This window comes from Somniosus microcephalus, chromosome 9 (genome assembly GCF_052327205.1).
Source record: "Somniosus microcephalus isolate GS21.2 chromosome 9, FLI_Smic_1.0, whole genome shotgun sequence".
Classification (NCBI taxonomy): Eukaryota; Metazoa; Chordata; class Chondrichthyes; order Squaliformes; family Somniosidae; genus Somniosus; species Somniosus microcephalus.
This window is the reverse complement of record NC_140995.1, coordinates 34,016,586-34,032,957: the sequence shown is the minus strand read 5'-3', so window position 1 is coordinate 34,032,957 and position 16,372 is coordinate 34,016,586. Positions and strand designations below refer to the sequence as shown.

The 16,372-nt window shown below is 46.3% G+C and overlaps 1 protein-coding gene across 18 annotated transcripts in view; it reads right to left on the bottom strand.

Annotated features, from left to right (window-relative positions):
- The window catches only part of mlip (muscular LMNA-interacting protein), a 224,656-nt gene that overhangs the window by 143,775 nt on the left and 64,509 nt on the right, over positions 1–16,372 (bottom strand). For all 18 annotated transcript variants that reach the window (XM_085996506.1, XM_085996503.1, XM_085996504.1 and 15 more), the window contains exon 4: positions 5,118–5,273. In XM_085996506.1, the coding sequence (XP_085852632.1) occupies positions 5,118–5,273 (156 nt within the window). The remainder of the gene's footprint in view (positions 1–5,117; positions 5,274–16,372) is intronic.

Genomic DNA, 16,372 nt, shown 5'->3' with positions numbered 1-16,372 from the left:
GCCCAAACGGCTGCCGGCGCTGCTGAAAGCTGTTTGCGCCTGAAAACTGGCGCTACGCGCTGAATTGCGGCGCTATTCCGGCGCTGCGGCGCCCGCTGCAGTGCGGCAGGTTCGGGAAGTGCAGGCCTCCTCCTTCCCTTAAGGAGGAGCTGCCTGCACCCGGCCGCGGCCTGCGAAAATCATTGTAAAAATGAGCCCGGCACCTCGGACAAGTGCCGGGCTTGCATCTGTCCCGGGGGGGGGGGGGGGGGGAGAAGTCCGGGGAGGGAGCTGCGGCCAGGCGGCCGGCGGGAAAGCGGCCGGCCGCCGCGGGGCCTTTAATGCGCCGGCGCAAAGTCCAGTAAGGCACCTCTGCCAGAACGTTGCTTGCGGCTGCCACGGGCGAGGCGGCCGCAAGTCAATTTCGGAGTTCGGGCGGGTTACCATGGCAACCGGGACGCTGCGCACACCGATGATGTCATCGGTGCCGGCGCAGCGCTAACGGCCTAACGCCGATTTAGGGACCCACTCAATTTCCAAACTGGCCATAACTCCGGCGCTAGGCCCTCTAGCGCCTCAAAAGCGGCGCTAAGCCTACCGAATTTCTAGGCCGGTAGAAGTTATGCTGCAGCTATACAAAATCCAGGTTGGACTACACCTGGAGTACTGTGAGCCGTTCTGGGCACCACACCTTAGGAAGGATATACTGGCCTTGGAGGGAGTGCAGCATAGGTTTACCAGAATACCTGGACTTCAAGGGTTAAGTTACAAGGAGCAATTACACAAATTAGGATTGTATTCCCTCGAATTTAGAAGGTTAAGGGGTGATCGGATCTAAGTTTTCAAGATATTAAGGGGAACAGATAGGGTGGATAGAGAGAAGCTATTTCTGCTGGTTGGAGCGTCTAGGACTAGGGAGCATAGTCTAAAGATTAGAGCCAGACCTTTCAGGAGTAAAATTAGGAAACACTTCTAAACACAAAGGCCTAGAAATTCAGTTGCCTTAGCGCCGCTTTTGAGGCGCTAGAGGGACTAGCGCCAGAGTTATGGCCAGTTTAAAAATTCCCTGGGGCCCTAAATCGGCGTTGCACCGGTAGCGCTGCGCCGGCACCGATGACGTCATCGGTGTGCGCAGCGTCCTGGTTGCCATGCCGACGGGCCCTAGCGCCGAAATTCAGTTGCGGCCGCCTCGCCCGTGGCAGCCGCAACTAAGACTCTGGCAACAGAGTCTTGCATGAGTTTGCGCCGGCGCATTAAAGGCCCCGCGGCGGCCAGCCGCTTTCCCGCCGGCCGCCTGCCCGCAGCTCCCTCCCCGGACTTCTCCCCCCCACCCCCCGGAACAGATGCAAGCCCGGCACTTGTCCGAGGTGCCGGGCTCATTTTTAGACAGATTTGCGCGGGCCGCGGCCGGGTGCAGGCAGCTCCTCCTTAACGGAAGGAGGAGGCCTGCACTTCCCGAGCCTGCCGCACCGCATCGGGTGCCGCAGCGCCGGAATTGCGGCGCGAAACGGCAGTTAGCGCCGATTTACCGCCGCAAAGACCCTTCAGTAGTGCCGGCAGCCGTTTGGGCGCGGCCCTGCTGAATTTTTGGCGCGCGCAGGGGGACTTAGCGCCGGCACTAACTTCCGGCGCTAAAGCCCTGGCTAAGCCAAAACCCAATTTCTAGGCCAAAGGGTGGTAGAAGTTTGGAACTCTCTTTCGCAAACAACAATTGATGCTAGATCAACTGTTAATTTTAAATCGAAGATTGATAGCTTTCTGTTAACCAAGGGTATTAAGGGATATGGGCCAAAGGCAGGTAAATGGAGTTAGGTCGCAGATCAGCCATGATCTCATTGAATGGCGGAGCAGGCTCGAGGAGCTGAATGGCCTACACCTGTTCCTATGTAATGGCCTTAGAAAAGGTACCAGGGATGATGGACTGTTTTCTTTGGAACAGAGAAGGTTAAGGGGTGACCTAATAGAGATTTTCAAGATGATGAGCAGTTTTGGTAGTGTAGATAGAGTAAAACTATTCCCTTTGGTGAGTGGGTCAATAACCAAAGGTCATAGATTCAAAATCATTGAATAAAAGATCTAGAGGGAAGATAAGGAGAAATTTTTTCACTCAGAATTGTTGTGATCTGGAACGCTGTACCTGAAAAGGTGGTGGAAGCTGATTCCATAAATAATTTTAAAAGGGAGTTGGACAGGTACTTGAGGGTGAGGAACTTACAGGGTTACAGACAAAAGGCGAGGATGTGGGACTAAGCACGACTGTTCTTTCAAAGAGCCAGCACAGGCACGATGGGCCAAATGGCCTCCTTCTGTGCTGTAAGTTTCCATGATTTCTATGATTCTATAAACTCGCTGCAGAAAGTTAGGGCTGCTGTTTCACGGCGTAAGGACCCTTTTAATGACGTGATTTATGGCCCTGACATACCACTCAACCTTAAAGACCCTGAATAGGAACAATGAAACTGTGGAGTCTCACTCCTGCTGGTAGTAAATCATTCCTAAAGGATTTTTATAAGCTAAAATTTAAAGTAAAAAAAACGTACTTTTCCTCTTCTATCTCTTTTTTCGCTCTGTCTTAATCCAGTCTTCTTTATTTCTCTTTCTGTAACTATTTTGACTCTAATTCACCCTCTTTCCTTCTCTGTCATTCATTCTGTTTCTTTCTCTATCCTTAAATTTCATTAGTTAAGGAGATTAACTATTGGTCCCAGATGCCCCGTTGACCCCTTATCAACTCGTACTTCCAGCAATTTGCGACGCAAAAATAATTGGAGCTGAAGAGTGAGGAAAAAGTTAATCTCACAGTGCTTGCTGCAAGATATCCCGCTCCAGCAAATTCTGGGCCAATGTGTCTGCATTCAGAGAACTGGGCCATTTTCCATGAACATTACACGTAGCTACACACAATAATTAATGGAGCTCTCAAAATTCGGCAAATCCCAGATGTGAGATTTTTAGCTGCATCAGTGTCTGCTGCCAAAAGCAGAAATAAGCATGGTTAAAAGTCGCAAACTGCATCCATTACATAGGTCCACAGTCAGAGGAGGGAATGCAATTGCAGAAAGTCACTGCACACAGTCACGGGGAGTAAAGTGATGGCAGTCAATTTCAGAGAGGAAAACTACTGAAGTGTTCCTTGAGAAGTTGGTACAGTGTAGGTGTCCACAGGCAGGGGAGCTTTGCAATAGGTCGCCGTGGGGAACAAAGAGCTATCTTGCTGTCTTGAGTAGGTCATCACCGTATAGGTAGCTTCGGAAGTGCCAACATTATACATCGTTCTTTCACTCTCTTTCTGTAACTGATTTGACATTGAATTCACCCACTCTAATTCACCCTCCTTCTCAGTCCTTCCCTTGCTTATTTCTCAATCCTTAAATCTCATTGGTTAAAGAGAAACACTGTTTGTCCCACTGTTCACCTAGGTCCCAAATGCCCTTGTTGCCCTCGCTGCGCCATTATCAACTCGCACTTCCAGCAACTTTGTGGGCAAAATATTTTTGAGTTGAAGGGTGTAGCAACAAGTATAACTAACAGGGCAAGCCGTGAGATGTTCCATTGCAGCAAATTCTGGGCCAATGTCTTCAAGGATTGAAAATGCTGAAAATACTCAGGCGGCCAGGCAGCATCCGTGGAGAGAGAAACAGAGTTAACGTTTGACCCTGAGCTTCCAGTCTCCTGTCACTTTAATTCTCCGCTTCACTCCCACTCTGATCTCTCTGTCCTCGGCCTATTACATTGTTCCAATGAAGCTCAACGTAAGCTCGAGGAACAGCACCTCATCTTTCGATTAGGCACTTTACAGCCTTCTGGACTCAACATAGAGTTCAACAATTTCAGACAATAACCCCTGCCCCCATTTTTCATTGTGTATGATTTTGCCATTCCCATTTGCAACATTTTATCTTTCCTGCCTCTTACATAAGCACAGTGTGTTCTTTCAATTCCTTCCTACCCTCCTAAACTCCCCCCACCGCCCCCCCAACCCCCGTCTCTGCACCTGCATAATATCTGTTACATCTCCAGCTTTTTCCAGTTCTGATGAAGGGTCCCAGACCTGAAACTCTGTTTCTCTCTCCATGGATGCTGCCCAGCCTGCTGAGTATTTCCAGCATTTTCTGTTGTTATTTCAGATTTCCAGCATCCACAGTATTTTGCTATTGTCTTAAAGGATAGTCTAGGTAGCCTCAAGATTGTAGTTATCTCAGAGATGGTTGTGGGGGGGGGGGGGCAGTCAGGAAACAAATGAAGTTGGTTCCACAGAACACTAAAAGCTACTGTTAGTATCAAGCAGTCAACATTACAACATTGACTCCACTTCAAAAGTACTTCGTTGGCTGTAGAGCGCTTTGAGACGTCCGGTGGTCATGAAAGGCACTATATAAATGCAAGTCTTTCTTTCTTTCTTTCAGTCTTGGAAAGATTATCATTAAGTAGATAGTCTCAGGCATGGAAATGGAGATGCAAACTGTGTCAGGGTGAGAAGCAGTAGTTTAAGAATGCTGGAAGATGAAAACATGCAAGATTAAATTCTCATGTGCCAGAGTGACTGACAGATTTGCCAACTGTGGGAATATTTAGCTTTATTTCCCAGTTGCCAGACTGAGCATTATAAATAACTGCATTACAGATTTAATATGAAATCTGACTCATACATAAAACTTTGTTAGTCTATCATATAAAAAGACCATTTGTAAATATAGAAGATTTCTGGGAATGGTGTGTGTTGCAGCCATTAGTGTTTGAGCACTTTTCCTAGTGAAAGGTCACATCAACAGCTCATCTGAGAACATAATGCAATAATAGTAACAGAGCACCCTGTGATGTGTAGGCTTTTCAACATTTAAAAAATGGTGAGGTGCAGTTAGGTATTTATTTTGGAAAAAGTAGCCACTAAGTGTAGTGTCTGATAGGATTTTCATTAGCATACATCAAGCCAACAAGGGTACTGAAGCATCGAGACAAACTTGCATTGAATATATATTCATTGTTGTCAATGTTGAGAGGACAGTACTAAACAATGCGTATTAGTACTGTGCCGTGTTTGCTTCCTACTGGTGTCGGAAGTCATTCTTCTCAAATTATTTAATAGAAAGATCTGTTAGTGAAAAAAATTGCATCAATGTTGAAAATGGTGACATTACCTCATTCATCACTGAAGAATTGGCTCCAAGGTTTTGCTGTTTTCCAGTCTGGGGTGAGAATCTGGTGGTATCGATTATCTGAATGTGAACAGGAAGTCTTCTAACAGTTGGCACAAATGTGAAGGCCAAAGGCTTGGCTGTTTCATTAATGTGGGCCTATGTGATTAATATAGGTTAAATAAATTAGAAATTAATGTTCTCATTAGTTTTCTTCTCTCAAGTGTTGGTGACAACAGTATTGGTGATAACAGTATTGGTGATAACAGTAAAGATCAGAGGTATGCTGTATGTTGGTTACAAATCCTTTTTAGTAGGTACTGTGGCATTATCCCACATCATAGTTAAAAGAAGTCTCCAAAATATCACATCCTATGTTGAATAAAGGACAGACAGGATGTAAAGACATTATCCCAACAAGAACGCAAACATATTCAATATCAGCCTTCATACTGGTTCAATACCTCCCCAAACCAACATGAAAAACTACACAATGGAGGTACTCAACAAAGAAAAGCCAGATATTAAAAATGGAGATAAGTAATCAAAGAAAAGAGATCCAAATTTAGAACAGGATGATCGCCACTAATATTATGCTCATGAAGCCCTATATAATAGATTTGTTTTCAACATGTAATAAGTTTGTATTAGCAAGAGACAAAAGCCTTTGTAGACATATCTTCTGAGAGGTTGCAGTGTCCAAATGGCATAGGTTTTTATGATGAAATGGAATCCTTTGGCAACAGCAAGAACGGCAAAGGTTGGCGATTCTTCATCGGCATCATCATCAGTCTCTTCTTGATGGATGGATGAAGATTATATTGGGAGAAAGAGAGGGGGTGGAGAGAGAGCAGATGAGAAAGAAAATGAGAGAGTCCTCTATCTCATCATTAAACCAGCCATAAAAAGTGGTCAACAAAAATAAGCTGTTTCCACTTACTTGGGATCAACAAATCCTAGGAATTTATTACTAAACTAATCAACCAGTTTTGTTTAAGGCAGTTACCTATTGACAGCTTTTCTGGCATTGCGTGTACACCAGATTTCGGGGGTGGGGGAATCTTTTATCAGCTCAAAACGTCACATAATATAAACTATGCTAGCTTACTAATGTCTTCTATTTCTACAAATACAAAAAACTCAACAAATATTATACATTTTGTGCAAACAGCTCCAGTGTCCCAACCTCTGCCTCTCTCTCACCTCATTCATCAAGGACCAATGATGACACTAGATGAAGGGTCACTATCCTTTGCCAACACAATTGCCATTCCTAAATGATTTACCTCACTGACATGTCCTTGTTCATGTAATTCATTCTGTACCTTCCTCTACTATTTTCCAGCTTGCATGGTTCATAACTGCCAGTTGAGGAAGTATCTCTGAACTAACAGACATCATTCTGGTAACACTTTCTAAACTACAGTCGTCCAAGGGGTTGAAATTTACCTTTGTGAAAGTATGAAATAAGAAGAGGCTGATGATGATGCTGATGAAGAATCACCAACCTTTGCGAATGCTCTTGCTGTTGCCAAAGGATTCCGTTTCATAGAATCCTACAATCATACAATTGATAAAAGATATCAGATAGAATGATACAGCACAGAAGGAGGCCATTTGGCTCATCGGGCCTGTGCTGGCTCTTTGGTAGAACTATCCAATTAATCCCACTCCCCTGCTCTTTCCACATTGCCCTGCAAAATTTTTCCCTTCAAGTATTTATCCAATTCTCTTTTGAAAGTTATTATTGAATCTACTTCCACCACCACCCCTTCAGGCAGTTCATTCCAGATCGCAACTCGCTGTGTAAAAAAAATGTTTCCTTATGTGAACTCCAGTTCTTTTGCCAATCACCTTAAATCTGAGTCTTCTGGTTACCGACCCTTCAAGCACTGGAAACAGTTTCTCCTTGTTTAACTCTATCAAAACTATTCATGATTTTGAATGCCTCTATCAAATCTCTTCTTAACCTTCACTGCTCTAAAGAAAACAGCCCCAGCTTCTCTAGTCTCTCCACATAACTAAAGTCCCTCATCCCTGGTACCATTCTAATAAATCTCTTCTGCACTCTCCCCAAAGTCTTGACGTCCTTCCTAAACTGTGGTACCCAGAACTGGACACAGTACTCCAGCTGAGGCCTAACCAGTGTTTTATAAAGGTTTGGCATCATTTCCTTGCTTTTGTGCTGTATGCCTCTATCAATAAAGCCCAGGATCCCATATGCTTTATTTTTAAACAGTCTTCTCAACTTGTCCTGCCACTTTCAATGATTTGTGTACACCTCCCCCCCGCACAGGTGTCTCTGTTTCTTTAAAATTGTACCCTTTAGTTCTTATTGCCTCTCCTCATTCTTCCTACCAAAATGTATCACTTCACACTTCTCGGCGTTAAATTTCATCTGCCATGTGTCCGTCCATTTCACCAGCCTGTCTCTGTCCTCCTGAAGTCTGCGACAATGTGCCTCACTGTTTACTACATTTCTGAGTTTCGTATCATCTGCAAACTTTGAAATTATGCCCTGTATACCCAAGTCATCATGAAAACAAGTCATTTTTTTAGCGTGCAAATCATAACCATTTTAATCCTTTCTCACAACTTTCTCTACACTTACTGTTCAAAGTCAAAAGTAATGGGTTCTGATTACAGTGTTCTTCAATTGCTTCTCAATTATAGTGTTTCTGCAGCTTGTTCCATCTGCCAGAATAAATTGTAGCAGTTATTTGTACCACTTATCTTTGCTTTTTTAAAAGAAAAATATGCCGTGTTCAGAAGTCTGCTAAAGATTACCAGTACCAACATTTTTCTTTCTGCCATCAGCAATGCAGTTCCTATATCATTAATAATGCCACCAAGATAAACATACCGACTGACCAATTTCACTTTCAGGGGTCCAGATAACTTCCCTGGCCTGCACCCACAAGGTGGTCCCCACATCCGCTCTTCAAAAGCCGCCCTGTACACCCCTTCTCCCTTAGCATACCAACCTCTGAAGTTACACCGGGTCCCCGTGAGGTGCAGGATCCAGGAACTCCCAGTATAGGATGTCCCCGGCTCGCCCCCTCTGGCGCAGACAGACATGACACCCCTCGCAAGCCCCTGTAGATCCCAATTAGCATTTGGCTCAAAATTTTCAAATCAGTAATTGAACCAATTGCACTCTATGGCAGTGAGGTCTGGGGACCACTAACACAACAAGATTTTGCAAAATGGGACAAACACCCAATTGAGATCCTACATGCGGAATTCTGTAAAAGTATCCTCCGGACTCAAAGGAAAACAGTAAACAACGCATGCAGGGCGGAACTAGGCCAATACCCATTAATAATCACTATCCAAAAAAGAGCCACCAAATTTTGGAATCACCTACAAATGAGCAACCCCCAATGCTATCACTACGACGCCCTGAAATGCCAAGAGCTGACCATAAAGAAGAATACCCTCAGTCAACTAGTCCTGGGACTCAATAAAGTAACTAATAACAATACTAACAATAACCAGCCCCAGGACAGTGACAGGGTAACACAAAGAATTCGACCCAACACAATCGTCGCTAAGCAAAAGGAAAAATATCTGTCATATTGGGCAGAAACAACAAAAACCCAAAGCAAACTCAATTGCTACTTGGCCCTAAACAGACAATACAACATAGCTGATTACCTGACCATGGTAAAGGATAACAAACTGAGAAGAACCTTGACAAGGTACACAGACTTAGCGAACATAGCCTAGCGATCGAAAAAGGCAGACACAGGCAGACCAGGCTGCCAAGAGAAGACAGGATATGCTCTCACTGCAGTCAGGGAGTAGTTGAGACAGAGATGCACTTCCTCACAGCCTGTGGAAAATATCAGGGCATCAGAGAGAATTTCTATCAAAAATTCTCACAAATATGCCCTGAATTCAGAAATCTGACTGACAACCAAAAACTCCCATTCCTACTGGGGGAGGAGAGAAGCTGTGTAACACTGGCGGCACACTATGTTACAGCTTGCCATGAACAGAGGGACAACCAGTAAACTAAGACAAGAGTATATATAAACAAGGCGAAAATATATTTATAAACTCAGGGATATACCTGTTTATACACTGTATGAATGGAACCGCGTTTATGTGTTCAACCATAAATGTATTTTGATGCTTTGGCAACATAAGATGTACCTTATCATGCCAATAAAGCGATTTGTATTGTATTATTATTGTATTGTACTGCAGCACTGGGACCAAGCCTGTTTTCCAGCCCTTCCACTTCGCTCCCACCAGATCTGCAGCACAATCGTGTCGCAAGGACTATGGAATGTTAAACTCTCCTGTTCTTTCTGGACGCTGATCTTTAACTCGAACCTCTCTGCAGTTGTGATCCCTTTCTTGGCACCTACTGTATCGTCTTCTCCATTTGGATGGCAGGCTTTGGCATGAGATGAAATAATGGCAATAATATGAATCCCTCACCAAATTCTGTGTATAAGTTATCAGGCATTCCATAACTCCTTTGCAGAATCCAGAATACTCTGCCAAATGCCAACTTGAATTGCCTAAAGCTACTGTGCGGCATGCTGTTCACTTTGTAATACGGTTTAGTAAGTCAATGGCATCTCTGCTGTCTCAAGATGTTAATGTTCCTCTACCATTGTTTTCAACTTTCATGTACACTAGTACATATATATTAGTGTGTGTGTGTGTCACAGTATTACAAGACCATTTGTTACTATAGTTACAATGTCCACTTCAATCCTCCTTGTTGGCACTGTTAGATCCGTGATTCTGAGAGTATGATGTTTTTCAATAGCCACACGGATGCTGTAACTTAACAATAAACAGGTATTTACTGGAGGAGGGTAGTCTCAAGACTGGGGGTACAGAGGCATGCGCAAGGCTTATATACAGGTGTGGTCACTGCCGGTACTACAGTATACAGGAGCTGTAAAAGTAGTTCTCTCTTAAAGGTACATACACTACAATTCCTCCCCCTTTAGATTAGTAGTACCCCTAATATTCAAATAACAATTAACACTTTAACATGTACATTAAACAACAATAGTCCATTTATAGATTCAGTCTTTGGGGCGGCTTCCTGACCCTTTCGGGATAGCGCCTTTCCTGAGGTTCTCGTTCTTGGTGCAGAGGCGATTCTGGCCCCTTTCCATCGGGTAGTTCATCGGTTTCCACTGCTACTGGTTCTGAGGTAGATGCTACCGGTATGTCGGGTTCCTCCCCAGGTACTCGAGACATGGGGTTGACTCGTTCCTGTGACGCTAAGATCTGATCGACGTGGCGTCTCACAATGTTCTCCCCGACATCCACTGTGTACATTAATGGCCCCTGCCTTGTGCATATCGTTCCGGGTTGCCATTTCTCTGTTCGGTAGTCATGGGCCAAGACTGGTTGTCCTACATTGAAGCTCCTTGTTGGCTTCTCATTGATGTGCTGGAATTGTTTGTCCTCTACATTTCTTCGCACATTTGCTCTGAGCAAGTCCAGACAAGATCTCAACCTTCGGTTAAAGAACATCATGGCCGGGGTCTGGTTGGTAACTGCATGTGTCGCGTTTCGGTAGGCTAATAAGAAATTGTCCACCTTATGATGTAGTGGAATTTCATCATCGCACATGGCCTTTATCGCCTTTTTAAAGGTTTGTACGAACCTCTCAGCCACGTCATTTGTGACTGGATGATACGGGGCGGATGTGTAATGCCTTACCCCATTCCTTCTCATAAATTTTGAAAACTCTTCGGACACAAACTGTGGTCCATTATCAGAGCAAATCTGCTCTGGCAAGCCGTTTCTGGCAAATATGGTCCGTAGGACCGCAATAGTTTTCTCTGTAGTGGTTGAGGACATTTTTATCACCTCAGGCCACTTCGAATGAGCATCCACTGCTATTAAGAACATTGAGTCCATGAATGGACCAGCGAAATCAATATGCACCCGTTGCCATGGAGAGGAGGGCCACTCCCATGGGTGTAGAGGAGCATGTGGTGGTGCATTTTGGACCTTCTGGCATCCTGAGCAGCTCTTGGTTAGGTCTTCGATTTGTTGATCGATTCCCGGCCACCACACATAAGCCCTAGCAAGGCTTTTCATTTTCACTCCCCCCAGATGACCTTCATGTAGCTCCTTTAGCACTCTCTCCCTTAACTTGGGTGGAATCACCACTCTGGATCCACACATCACTGTCCCCTGGCATACTGACAGCTGTTCTCTTCTGGATAAGAATGCTGGCAACAGTGAGTCGCCATGTGTTGGCCATCCCCTCACCGTCAAATCATATACCTGAGACAGCGTCGGATCATTGCGGGTCTCCTTCTCTATATCCGCATTCGTTACTGGCAATCGTTCAATTATTGACGAATAAAATATCTCGATAGGGTCCACTGCTGGTGCTTCCTCCACAGTAGGCAGTGGCAGGCGCGATAGCCCATCAGCATTCCCATGCTGTTTCGTGCCTTTATATTCTATTTCATATTGATTCGCCCCTAGAAACAGGGACCATCTTTGTAACCATTGTGCAGTCATCACTGGAACGCCCTTCTTAGGATTAAAGATGGAGACAAGTGGTTGGTGGTCAGTCAGCAAGGTGAGCTTCTGCCCATGCAGATAGTGGTTGAATTTTTTTACTCCCCATACTAGGCTGAGGGCCTCCCTGTCAATCTGGGCGTAGTTGTGCTCGGCTGAGGTTAGTGACCGAGACGCAAAGGCTACTGGCCTCTCCAACCCGTCTGGGAATTTGTGTGACAGCACCGCTCCAATACCATAGGGTGATGCATCACATGCCAAACGAATTGGTAGTGCTGGGCTGAAATGGGCCAACACCTCTTTTGATGTGATCAATTCTTTACACTTCTGGAAAGCTCGTCTACATTCGTCATTCCACTTCCATGGTACCCCTGTTTGCAGTAGGGTGTTCAGTGGGTGTAATACCGTGGACAAATTTGGTAAGAACTTGTGGTAGTAGTTTACCAGCCTGAGGAACGACCTCAGTTGTGACACATTTTCCTGTGCTGGAGCCTTGACTACTGCCTCAATCTTTTCAGGGGACTTATGTAACCCCTCTTCATCGAGGACGTGGCCACAATATGAGATCTGTTTCTGGAAAAACTCGCACTTGTGGCGATTAGCTTGTAGCCCATACTCCTTTAATCTGGTGAGCACCTTCTCCAAGTTGGCGAGGTGATCACTGTCATTTTCGCCCGTGACCAGGATGTCGTCCAAATAACACTGGGTCCCTGGAATCCCTTGCAGGACTTGATCCATTGCCCTCTGCCAGATAGCCGGAGCTGATGCCACCCCGAACACCAGCTGGTTGTATTGATAGAGACCTTTATGAGTGTTAATCGTAAGGTATTGTTTCGAAGCTTCTTCTACCTCCATTTGCAAGTACGCCTGGGCTAGATCAACTTTGGTGAAGCGTTTACCTCCAGATAGCGAGGTGAAAATATCCTCAATTCGTGGAAGCGGATATTGTACCGTGTGAAGGACTGGGTTCACTGTCACCTTAAAATCCTCACAGATGCAGACCTTCTTTGGTTCCCCAGGCGTATTATTCAACGACCTCTTCATTACAGGAACAATGGGTGTAGCCCACTCGCTCCAGTCCACTTTGGACAGTACCCCTGAACGTTCCAACCCTTCCAGCTCTGTTTCAACAGCTGGTCTGATCGCATAAGGCTCTGGTCTGGCCTTAAGAAACTTTGGGCTTGCATTTTCCTCTATTTTAATCGTTGCTGTTATGCCTTTTAGTGTTCCGAGTCCCTCCTGGAACACTTCTTTTGCGTCAGTTAGCATTTTTGACAGTCGTCCAGGTGTGACGTCGTCATCCTTTTTGGCCTCAACCTTCAGTGCCTGTATGGAACGCCAATCTAATTGTAACTTCCGGATCCATTCACGTCCTAGCAGTGGTGGTCCTCCATCTGGCAATACATACATATCCATTTTAGGTATTTCCTGGCCTTTATATATCACTTTCACCCTTATTTTTCCTTTGGGGTAGACTTTTTGCCCCGTGTACGTCTTCAAGACAATCTCTGTAGCTTTCAAGGGTATATGTGAAAATAGCCGCTTGTAGTCCCTTTGGTTTATGACCGTTAGGGCTGATCCTGTGTCCAATTCCATTTTCACTTGGACTCCGTCTATTTTGAGTGTAACCCAGATAGTCTGGTGATCCTCCATTTTGTTACCTTATGTAGTTTCAGACAACCCAGCTCCTTGCTTCCGGAGTCTGTGTCACTTTTCTGTTCGTCTGAGCTACTGTCTATCACCTGGTGTACCTTTTTGTACTTCTCCTGTGGAGATTTCTTACTGTTGGTTTTCTTCCCAGACCTGCAGACTCTTGCTATGTGTCCTGCTTTTCCACACTGTCTGCACACTTGGTCCTTGAACCAACAATCCTTCTGGTCATGTGTTGTTCTGCCGCAGCGATAGCACTTCCCTGTTCCATAGGACATTTCATTGGTGCCATATTCTTGTGGTCTCCGTTGTATCTCTGCAGCGCCCCTTGCGGCTGCTTCGTATGATACTGCCATACTGAAAGCCTTGTCCAGCGTAAGATCCTTTTCTGATAGAAGCCGTTTCTGGGTTCCTTCACTTTGTAGCCCACACACAAACTTGTCCCTTAACGTATCTGCTAGTCCCGCTCAAAACTGGCAGTGTTTCGATAGCTTGCGCAGTTCCGTTAGGTACTCAGCATTGCTTTCGTCTTTGTGTTGGTTCCTTTTATAGAACTTAAATCGTTCTGCTATCAGCAGCGGTGTGGGTTTTAAGTGGTCCTGTAGGATTTCTACTATGCTTTCGAAATTCTTGTTCACCGGCTTCTCTGGGGTTATTAGATTTCGCAGTAACCCATAAGTTTTTGCACCCATGGAATTTAACAAAACCAGTGCTTTCCTAGCATCTGGCACTTCATTCGCCCTGCAGTACACCTCAATACGTTCCACATATGTCGCCCAATCTTCGACTTCATTGTCGAACGTAGAGATACTGCCACTCTTCGGCATCCCTGGGTATGATTTAACTGTCAAAAATGGCGTCTCCTGTGCTTCCCCTTCTTCTCCGCTGGCACAAAGTGGTGTCTCCCGTGCTTTCCTTCCTTCCTGCGCTCGCCCTTCTTCTCCGCTGCGGCTTCTAAAAATGGCATCTCCCACGCTCTTCCTTCTTCTCCACGGCTCAATGGCGTCTCCTGCGCTCTCCCTTCTTCTCCCCGTGGACACTGTTCAGCCCTTGAGCCCTGGCTGTGCTCTGCGCGTTCTTTTTTTTTCTCGACGCCGCTCAGTCCTGAACCCGGCTGTTGCTTTACCCTCTCTCTCTCTCCGGTTTGTTTCACTTTTTTTTCTCGACACCGCTTGGTTTTCAACCCCCGGCTGCGCCCTGTGCGCTTTACCCTCTGTCTTACCCCGTCGACGCTGCTCGGCTTTCTCTCCGCCGTCGGTCGGCTCCAGCCACCACTGTCCGGGAAGGGTCTGCACTGGACCTGTCGTCAGTCTCTTGCTGATCGTCGTGGCTGCGGAACCAAGCCTGACTCTCCACAGCCTCCCCTGCGATGTTCACTCTCTGCCGGACGACTGGGCGGTTGCTCATGGTCGACGCCCGTGTTCCTGGCCTCGACTTTCTTACACCGCCCTCCCGGAGCAAATCCTCGAAGGGAAATGCAGAGTTGCAGGTAGATTCGAATCGACACTCGTCACCACTGTTAGATCCGTGATTCTGAGAGTATGATGTTTTTCAATAACCACACGGATGCTGTAACTTAACAATAAACAGGTATTTACTGGAGGAGGGTAGTCTCAAGACTGGGGGTACAGAGGCATGCGCAAGGCTTATCTACAGGTGTGGTCATTGCCGGTACTACAGTATACAGTAGCTGTAAAAGTAGTTCTGTCTTAAAGGTACATACACTACAGGCACAATGCTCTTTTCTCATTCATCAGGACACTTTCCTTTCTAACAGATGTGATGCACTTTGTGTAAGTTCAATGACATCAAAATAATTTTCACAGGAGTGCTAAATGTTTCGGCCACTCTTACACGCTTAAATTCTTAATTACAGGGTGAATTCAGTGATCTTGCATTCCCACTGGGAGTCTATGCTTGACGGAGTGCAGGTTGGAGACAGAGCTACAACACTTTCACACTGAGTTTCCTTTGAGTGCGGCACCCAGCTCCCATTGGGTATCGCTGACTTTATCCTTACATATTCAGTCACCTTTACATAACCTTTAATAGCTCTTATCTACTGGTCTTCAATAGGATTTATTTGTGAAAGTGAAAGGAAAATAATATTTATCCTGTGGCGACACGCCACCACTGGACATAATCCGCTCACGGCGGCACAGACAGCCTAAGCAGAAGCCCCCAGCCGGGGGCCCTTTCCTCCAGCAACTTGTTTCCCGCAGGGACAGGCTGCCGGGAGCACTTCCTGTCTGGGAAGTATTTAAGTGGATGTGCGGGCTTTTCTAGTTCCTGTTTGCCATGTGGTCAGAATAAAGCAGTTGTGTTTTCAATAGCTCTGTCTCGACTCCCACGTTTGCCACGGTATCTCAACACTGGTGACCCCGACGCTCAGGACGGATCCTAAGCTAGCATGGCGGATACAAACGTAGTCACGGTTAAATTACCTGACTTTTGGGAGAACCTCGCCGAAGCCTGGTTCGTTCAAGCTGAGTCCAGATTCCGGCTGAAAGGCATTACAGTCGACGCCACGAAGTACGACTACCTCGTCGCCTCGCTCACCTACGCTACAGTCCCCAAGATTTGGGCAGCGCTGCAGAATCCACCAACGGAGGGCAAGTACGAGCATCTGAAGGCTGCGCTACTTAAAAAATTTCAAACGTCCTCTTACCAGCGCCACTGCCAACTCCTGGACCTCCCCGGCCTTGGTGACGCTTCACCATCAGACCTGCTTTCCCACATGCTGTCCCTCTCCGACGACAAAAATCCCAGCGCCCTTTTTCGCACGCTTTTCATTCGGCAGCTCCCCGCCAGCATCCGCCCGCTCCTTGTGGAGTCTGACTCCACGGACCTGAATGAGATAGCCGAAAAGGCCGACCGGCTGCTCTCTGCACAGGCCGCTCGCGACGTCGCGCCCGACCTCACGGCAACGACCACGCGGTCTTCCCGGGCCGCTAGGCCCGACCGCCCTACCACTCCGGGTCACTGCTACTACCACACCCGTTTTGGCGCTAGGGCTCAACGCTGCACGCCACCGTGTTCCTTCAAACCCCCCCCCGCACCGGCCCCCGCGATGGCCGCGGGGCAGAAGGAGCCCC